General features: G+C 41.6%; 1 protein-coding gene across 1 annotated transcript in view; it reads left to right on the forward strand.

Moving 5' to 3' along the window:
- LOC108372600 (uncharacterized protein KIAA1109-like) overlaps positions 1 to 3156 on the forward strand; it is a 12259-nt gene extending 9103 nt beyond the window's left edge. Inside the window, exons 6-9 of the mRNA XM_017628330.1 lie at positions 1048 to 1705; positions 1778 to 1984; positions 2055 to 2185; positions 2241 to 3156. Coding sequence (XP_017483819.1) covers positions 1048 to 1705; positions 1778 to 1984; positions 2055 to 2185; positions 2241 to 2897 — 1653 coding nt within the window. The 3' untranslated portion in view covers positions 2898 to 3156. The remainder of the gene's footprint in view (positions 1 to 1047; positions 1706 to 1777; positions 1985 to 2054; positions 2186 to 2240) is intronic.
- Positions 3157 to 8429: the final 5273 nt, after the last annotated feature.

Here is an 8429-nt window from a genome sequence, read left to right on the forward strand (position 1 = left end):
TTTCTATTCACGTAGATGAGATGAGGTGCGATGACGTGATAAGATGTGACGTGATTTTATGTGATGTGATAGGATGTCATGTCATGTGTTGTCATATCCTCTGATGTCATGTCATATGATGTCATACCATATGATCTCATATCATGTAATGCCACGTCATATAATGCCATGTGATGTCATACGATGTCATATCATGTGATGTCAAGTCATGTGATGTCATGCCATATAATGTGATGTCATATCATATAATGTCATGTCACGTGATATCGTGTGATGTGATATCATATTATGTGATGCAATATCATGTGATGTCTCTTCATATCATGTGATAAAATGTGATGTCATGTCATGTAATGTGATCACATTCCATGTTCCGATTAGTGTATCGATAACCCTGTTGATAACTGTGTTGATAAAAATACCCATAACAATATCCATACACATATAGAAAAATACAACGATTGTAAAATCCATTAATTCAGCGATAAATATAACAATCATCAGTACCGATTATTTACATATCGTTAACAATATAAGTGACTAAATCGATAACAAAATCAATTATTTAATCGATTATTATACCGATAACAATAGCCATTATTGTATCGATAACTATACCGATTATTATATTGATTATTATATCGATTACAATAGCGGTTATTTAATTAATAACAGTATCGATAACAATATCGAGTTTTATATCAATACCAATNCATCTATACACAATTCGAAAATGTTTAAACGACGGTTTTGGCCGTAATTTTCAACCAATTGTGAAACCATAAAAACTCTGCTCATCTACGGAAAAATGCCTTTTGAAATCGGTTCGGTAGAATCGCCAAACGAACGGTGACAAAATTTATGTTAGCGTATTAATATATAGATACTTCAGCCTAAAAAATCTGGTTTTAAGATAAAGTTTGCTGAAAGAAATGTCTTTGACCAAACGACTATAACTTCATTACGAGCCCCTTTTTTACTTAAGATAATGTTTTCTAAAATATCGTTTACAATATAATGAATGGAAATTTAACTTTTGTTTTCTAGCTTCAAATAATGATATCAAAATCTACTACAGCTGATTTGCTAAAAATGTATTACAAACTGGAAGAATTCTTCACTCAGCAATTCAAGTCCTCGAAGCGTGTATTTTCCAGCCTTGAGCCGCGTTTGCATGAGCGCAATGCTAGCATGAAGCGCAGACAGAATCGTGACAAGAAGAAAACCTCAACAAATGGAGGTGCTGATGCGGCAACTAATATACCCGACCTCAGTAATACCGACGCTCGCCATCATCGTCACTGGCAGAAACCATTGGAACAGGCTATCGGCTTAGTAGTACCTACTCTGGTGACACGGCTACCACGCAATGGCAATGTCCTCGGTGGCACTGTGGAGCTGCATGGTAATAACATTTCTTTGGCTTGCTTCCATGGTATCAACTTCAAGTCAAAATCTTGGGCTTTGTTCAGTTTAAAATCCCCCTCTATAAATTTTGCTACTGAAGCGCATCAAGCGCAGGATACACATGATGTGTTTGTAACGCAGACGCTGACGTCTTGCTTGGGGCAGTCGACGGAGGTGCAACAGCAAAATCACTCCATGGCTATAGTTAGCAGAATTACACGCAATATAATCTTTCCACCGCAGTTCAAAGCACTTAATGAGTGGTTCCACTATGCATTCGCTAATAGCGAAATTGATTGTAAGTTACTAATATTAATAAGCAAACTTTATCCTAAGTAACTTTGTTGCTCAATTGTTGTTTATTTTATAGCAGTGGATCGTTTTCCCACATTGGAGCGTGATCGTGAGATTGCTTCAAATTCCATAGAACGTAGTCGTGCCGCAGGCGCGAGTGCAAGCAGTTCCTCGAAAACGCAGGAACACAATCACAACCGTGAGGTGATCTTTGCGCTGCCAAGTTTACAGCTGAATTTCAAGACCGAACACAGACAAGGCGCAACCACACCAGAACCAAAAGGTAAATAAGATTTATTTAGAACATTAATTTGAAGCTTCTATTTAAGATACTATCTCTATTGCCTTCACAGAAATTAAGCCTGAGGTACTCTGTAGTTTTATAACAGAGTTTGATGATCACATCTTTGTGACCGTTGATGCTGATGCATTTTTCTTCCTGCACGATTTGATCACATCGTATGTTAAGGAGAAGGAGAAAATTGTATGTTGCACAAAAGTGTTATCATTTTTTCTACTTTATATAATTTTTTTTTCAGATCGGTACCCAATCGACACGTGCCGCTTCGCCAAATCTATCACAGAACTTAAAGGGTCAAGTGAAGACCTACGTCACCGACGAAATACACAAAGATACAAATAAAGCATCGTTCGGTGGTATGAATTCCGGTAGCGGTAATGGCACTACGTCCATCAATGTTTCGAGCACTACATCACACCAGAGCAGCATGCATGTCGTTAGTCACAGTAAAACGGATGTTACCGCAGCTTTTTGTGTTGACAATAGAGACGTCACTACTTTAGCATCGTCATTAACATCAACAGCGGCAGCAGTAGCTAGTTTGACTTCGACCACTGCCAGCACGGTAACGAGTGAATCGGCCAGTGGCGGATCCAAAAATGAAAATCCTATAGATTTAGAGTCATTTGTACGCGATTGGCGTCGTTTCGAATGTCAGACTTGGCATTTAGAACCAACTGTGCGACTGCTCTCTTGGGCAGGAAAATCTATTGAGCCATATGGCATTGATTACATATTGAATAAGCTTGGTTTTGCTCATGCTCGTACAACTATACCAAAGTGGCTGCAACGTGGCTTTATGGATCCGCTAGATAAAGTGCAAGCGCTAATGATGTTGCAGCTGCTGACGATGGTGCGGGAAAATAAAGTCGAAAATGCGTCAAAATCGGACTAGGCGAATTAGTTGCAGTCTAGTTCAAACCTAATTTTAGTACTATTTTTAGCAAATAAGTTATGAACGGATGGTCGTAGAACGGTATAATACGATTTCATTAGTCTTGAATGCCTTGTGTGATGAAGTTTTTGTAAAAATTTATAAATGACTTTCACGATTTCGTAAATTTTTTTTAATGTAAATTATGCAATACTCGAAGTATTATTGAAAGTGTAATATGTTTAAATATAACCCAAGGCGTATGCCTTGACATAACCTATTTTGTTCGAATTTAGTAGTATGATAAGTAAATTGTTTATTCAATTTTTTTAATAACTTTGGAGTACGTACATACGTGGCAGATTTTTATGCAACTTTTTTTTTATCCCCAATAGATAGCTAGAGGAGCTAAAAGCCCTTCCTGAGAGTCAAGAGGTTTTCCACTCTGCATTACTTTCTTTTTGTATGGAGTGGCACAAATTCTTCTGCTTTCGCTACCCATATATGTACATGTTTCTATAGGACGTACTTCAAATGGCCTTTTAGAGAAGTTATTCTAAAGCTGGTGCTGGGAGGATGGTTCCGTGCGCAGAAGTGGAAAACTTTTGACTGCCATTCACCTGGGAGTGGCCAGAAGCGATTCTTGTGCGTACGGTTCAAATCGCAGCTCACAACGTCCGGATATTTATATCCACGTATCCTCTGGGTAGCAACCAAACACCCGTTTGGGAGCGAGCTAAAGTGAGAAGGCGTAAAACTTCGCGTGCGCTGGGTTTGGGTCCCGCCACGTTAAAACCCCGCCCAATGAAAAGAAACAAACAGCCTCGGATGAGACCCCCTTTTTCTGATGACGACCACGGCAAACGTATAAAGGACTATGATTTAAGGGTATGCACCTGGAATATCCGGACCCTTAATGGGGAAGGTGCCTCTGCCCGGCTGGTTGATGTCCTCGGGAAGACAAAAGCTGACATCACCGCCATCCAAGAAATGCGATGGACGGGGCAAGGTAAAGTAAGCGTGAAGCCTTGCGACGTCTACTACAGTTGCCACGTAAAGGAGCGCAAATTCGGTGTTGGATTCGTGGTAGGAGAGAGACTCCGTCGCCGAGTACTGGCGTTCACCCCGGTGGACGAACGTCTAGCCACAATCCGCATCAAAGCTAGATTCTTCAACATCTCGCTCATCTGCGCCCATGCCCCGACGGAAGAGAAGGATGAGGCGTCCAAGGATCTCTTCTATGAGCGCTTGGAACGTACATATGAGCGCTGCCCCCGACACGATGTCAAAATCGTGCTTGGCGATTTTAATGCCAAGGTGGGCAAGGAAGGGATCTTTGGCGCCACTGTCGGAAAATTCAGCCTCCACGACGAAACGTCCGATAACGGACTGAGGCTGATCGACTTCGTCGGGGCCCGAAATATGGTAATATGTAGTACTAGGTTCCAGCATAAGAACATCCACCAAGCTACATGGCTGTCTCCAGATCGAAAAACGAGAAACCAAATCGATCATGTTGTGATAGACGGAAGGCATGCTTCAAGCGTTTTGGACGTACGTACACTCCGAGGGCCAAACATCGACTCGGACCACTATCTTGTTGTAGCCAAGATACGCACCCGCCTCTGTGCAGCAAAAAATGTGCGCCCAACAATGCAAGGAAAGCTTAACGTCGAAAAGCTGCAATCACAACAGACGGCCAATTTATTCGCCACTCGACTCACACACCTGCTCTCTGAGAGCACTCTTCAACAATCCGACGTACGCGAGCAGTGGAACCACATTTCCCGATCATTAAGTACCGCCGCCGAAGAAGTAGTTGGATTTCAGCGAGCCCGAAAGAACAACTGGTACGATGAGGAATGTCAAGAAGCCGCAGAGAAAAAAGATGCCGCCTACAGGGCCACGCTGCGATCGGGCGCAACGCGAGCCATGTGGGACCGTTATAGGGAACTGAAGAAGGAAGCGAGACGTATTTGCCGCAATAAGAAGAGAGAGGCCGAAATACGTGAGTGCGAAGAGCTTGAGATGCTGGCCGACAGGAAGAACGCCCGAAAATTCTACCAGAGGGTTAGGCGACTTACGGAAGGTTTCAAGACCGGGGCGAACTCCTGTAAGAACAACAATGGCGACCTAGTGACCGATGTCCAGAATATACTTAAATTGTGGAGGGAACACTTTTATAACCTACTGAATGGTAGCAGCGCTGAAAGTAGTGAGGAAGACGAACCCGAGTCCCCAGTCGATGATGATGGAGTAGCTGTCCCACCGCCTGACTATGACGAGGTACGTATAGCGATTACGCGGCTGAAAAACAACAAAGCTGCTGGAGCTGACGGCCTGCCAGCCGAGCTATTCAAGTACGGCGGCGAGGAGCTGATGAGGTGCATGCATCAGCTCGTATGCAGAATATGGTCAGATGAACGCATGCCCGACGACTGGAATTTAAGTGTGCTCTGCCCAATCCACAAGAAAGGCGACCCCGCCATACGCGCCAACTACCGCGGAATTAGCCTTCTAAGCATAGGTTACAAGGTTTTATCGAGCGTATTGTGCGAAAGACTGAAGCCCACCGTCAACGAGCTGATTGGACCTTATCAGTGTGGCTTTAGGCCTGGAAAATCCACCATAGATCAGGTATTCACAATACGCCAAATCTTGGAAAAGACCCGCGAGAATAGGATCGACACACACCATCTATTTGTCGATTTCAAAGCCGCTTTCGACAGCACGAAGAGAAGTTGCCTTTATGCCGCGATGTCTGAATTTGGTATCCCCGCGAAACTAATACGGCTGTGTAAAATGACGTTGAGCAATACCACCAGCTCCGTCAGAATAGGGAAGGACCTCTCCGAGCCGTTTGATACCAAACGAGGTTTCAGACAAGGGGACCCCCTTTCGTGTGATTTCTTTAATCTTATGTTGGAGAAGATAATAAGAGCCGCAGAACTGAACCGCTCAGGCACAATACTTTATAAGAGCGTACAATTGCTGGCGTATGCCGACGACATCGATATTATCGGTAAAAACAAGGGCTACGTCTGTTCTGCCTTCTCGGGATTGGATAGAGAAGCAAAGCGAATGGGTCTGGTGGTGAACGAGGACAAAACGAAGTATCTCCTGTCAGCACACAAACAGTCAGAGCATACGCGTCTTGGCACCCACGTCACTGTTGACAGTTACAAGTTTGAAAAAGTAGACGACTTCGTTTATTTGGGAACCAGCATTAACACCAATAATAATGTCAGCCTTGAAATCCAACGGAGAATCACTCTTGCCAACAAGTGCTACTTTGGGCTGAGTAGGCAATTGAGAAGTAAAGTCCTCTCTCGTCGTACAAAGATCACACTCTATAAGTCACTCATCATGCCTGTGCTGGTGTATGGCGCGGAAGCATGGACAATGAAAGCATCTGATGAGGCGGCTCTTGGAGTTTTCGAGAGAAAGATTCTGCGAAAGATTTACGGACCTTTACGCGTTGGTGATGGCGAATATCGCAGACGATTTAACGATGAGCTGTATGAGCTTTACAACGATATAGACATAGTGCAGCGAATTAAAATTCAGCGGCTCCGCTGGCTTGGCCATGTCGTTCGGATGGACAGAAACGCTCCTGCTCTGAAAATATTCAACGCGGGCCGCGATGCTGGGAACAGAGGAAGAGGAAGGCCTCCTCTGCGTTGGAAAGACCAGGTGGAGAAGGACTTGGCTTCACTTGGCATTTTCAATTGGCGTCAGTTAGCACAGAAGAGATATGACTGGCGTGCTGTTTTGGACTCGGCCAAAATCGCTTAGGCGGTTACAGCGCCAAATAAGAAGAAGAAGAAGGTGCTATAATTAGTAAAAATCATACTTCTTCAAGGTATTTATTCAAGGTTCATAACAAATATGTTTTATTCCAACTTAAAATACATATTTAATTTAATTTCTAATGCTACATAATATAAACTTATATATTCGCGTGAATCGTAAATAGGAAAGCCTTTATAGAAGGCACGCAGCAAAGCACTTATTTATGGGAAAGCTTTTTAGAATGGCATCACTTAAGAGAGCCTACCTAAATTATCTTCAGGGTCAACAACACTACTCAACAATTTTTGATCAACTATAACCACCAAGAATGACATATCCTGATTACGAATATTATAATGGTTTCTCTAGGTCAGACCTAGTTTTTGAGATATGGGTGAAAATATGAAAAAAACCCATAGATGCGACACAACACCACATATGTGCATCGAAAAGTTGTATTTGTCATCCTATCGGTTTTATATCTGAGAGAGTTTTGTAAAGGAGGCTCAAACAAAAGTTGTTTGCCTTCATAGTCATAAATCACGCAACTGGTTTGGTCACTATAGAAAAAAACACATAGAAATTCGACTTTTTTTATCAAGTTACAGATTCGACTGCCTTGAAATCGGAAAAAGTGTTCGGACGAAAAAAAGTTAGCCCCCCTATGCTGAAGAGAATTCTATTACAAATATGTTGAGCCTACTAACGAAGCTGTATGATGTATTTTCGTTTTTAAAGGCCTAGCTTTACAAAAATTCCATAGATTAAAATTTTCTTACAAATAAGACTTTTGAGTAAAAATTAAAACAAATTGTTGTAAATTAATTTTTTTTTAAATTTTATTAAAAAGCAGTGTTTAACATTATTTTGTACATTCTTTACACCTGTATGTAGAATCACAAAGTATTAAGTGATATGAGAGAATCATAGCTGGTTTAATTAAAAAAAAGCTTTGCAAATGCGTTTGATAAGGAGGCTATTTTAATATTGTAATTCACGAAATTTACTCTACAAATCATTAGGTGAATTCAAGATAAGAGAGACGAACAGGGTGAAAGATTTAATGCCCGTGAGCAAATAATAATATTGGGCGATTTTAGCGTTATTAAGGCCTGTCTCCGCAGGCAAAAGCTTTTGCATACCAAATGTCATTTTTATTGCCCGATATAAATTTTCGCAGTGGCAATATTTGTGCGTGGCCATTTAATAATAATAATAACAGATTGGCGCTTACACATATGTTAGTGTTTGGCCGAGCTTCTCCTCCGACTTGTGGCGTGCGCCTTGATTTTGTCACACAAAGCGGAGGGACCTACAGTTTTACGCCGACTCCGAACGGCGATTGTATTTTTGAGAAGCTGTTTTTCATGCCAGAAACCCACTCGGAGGTTTGCCATTTCCTGCCGAGGGACGACCGCTGTTAAGAAAAAACCTTTTTTCTATATTTTTTCGCGATGTTGCTTTGACCAGGGTTTGAACCCAGGTGCTGCGGAGTGGAAGCGCGCACTGCCTACCACTACACCATAGTGGCCATTTTTTATCTTGATAAAATCATTTGTAAGATTTTTGCCGGATTTAATCACTTAAAAATTTTAAAAAACATGCTATTTCACACCCAAGTACATAATAAAAAATATTTTTATAGAAAACGGCTCAATCTTTGCTTTTATATTAAAATATCAATAATGTTGCCTCCACGAGGTAATCGCGCAATTGAAAAGGAAGCTATCAAAGTACCAAATTACTGACAATATTTATCAA

This window comes from Rhagoletis zephyria, unplaced genomic scaffold (assembly GCF_001687245.7).
Source record: "Rhagoletis zephyria isolate East Lansing unplaced genomic scaffold, Rhagoletis_zephyria_1.1 Rzeph_scaffold_05907, whole genome shotgun sequence".
NCBI classification, from domain to species: Eukaryota; Metazoa; Arthropoda; class Insecta; order Diptera; family Tephritidae; genus Rhagoletis; species Rhagoletis zephyria.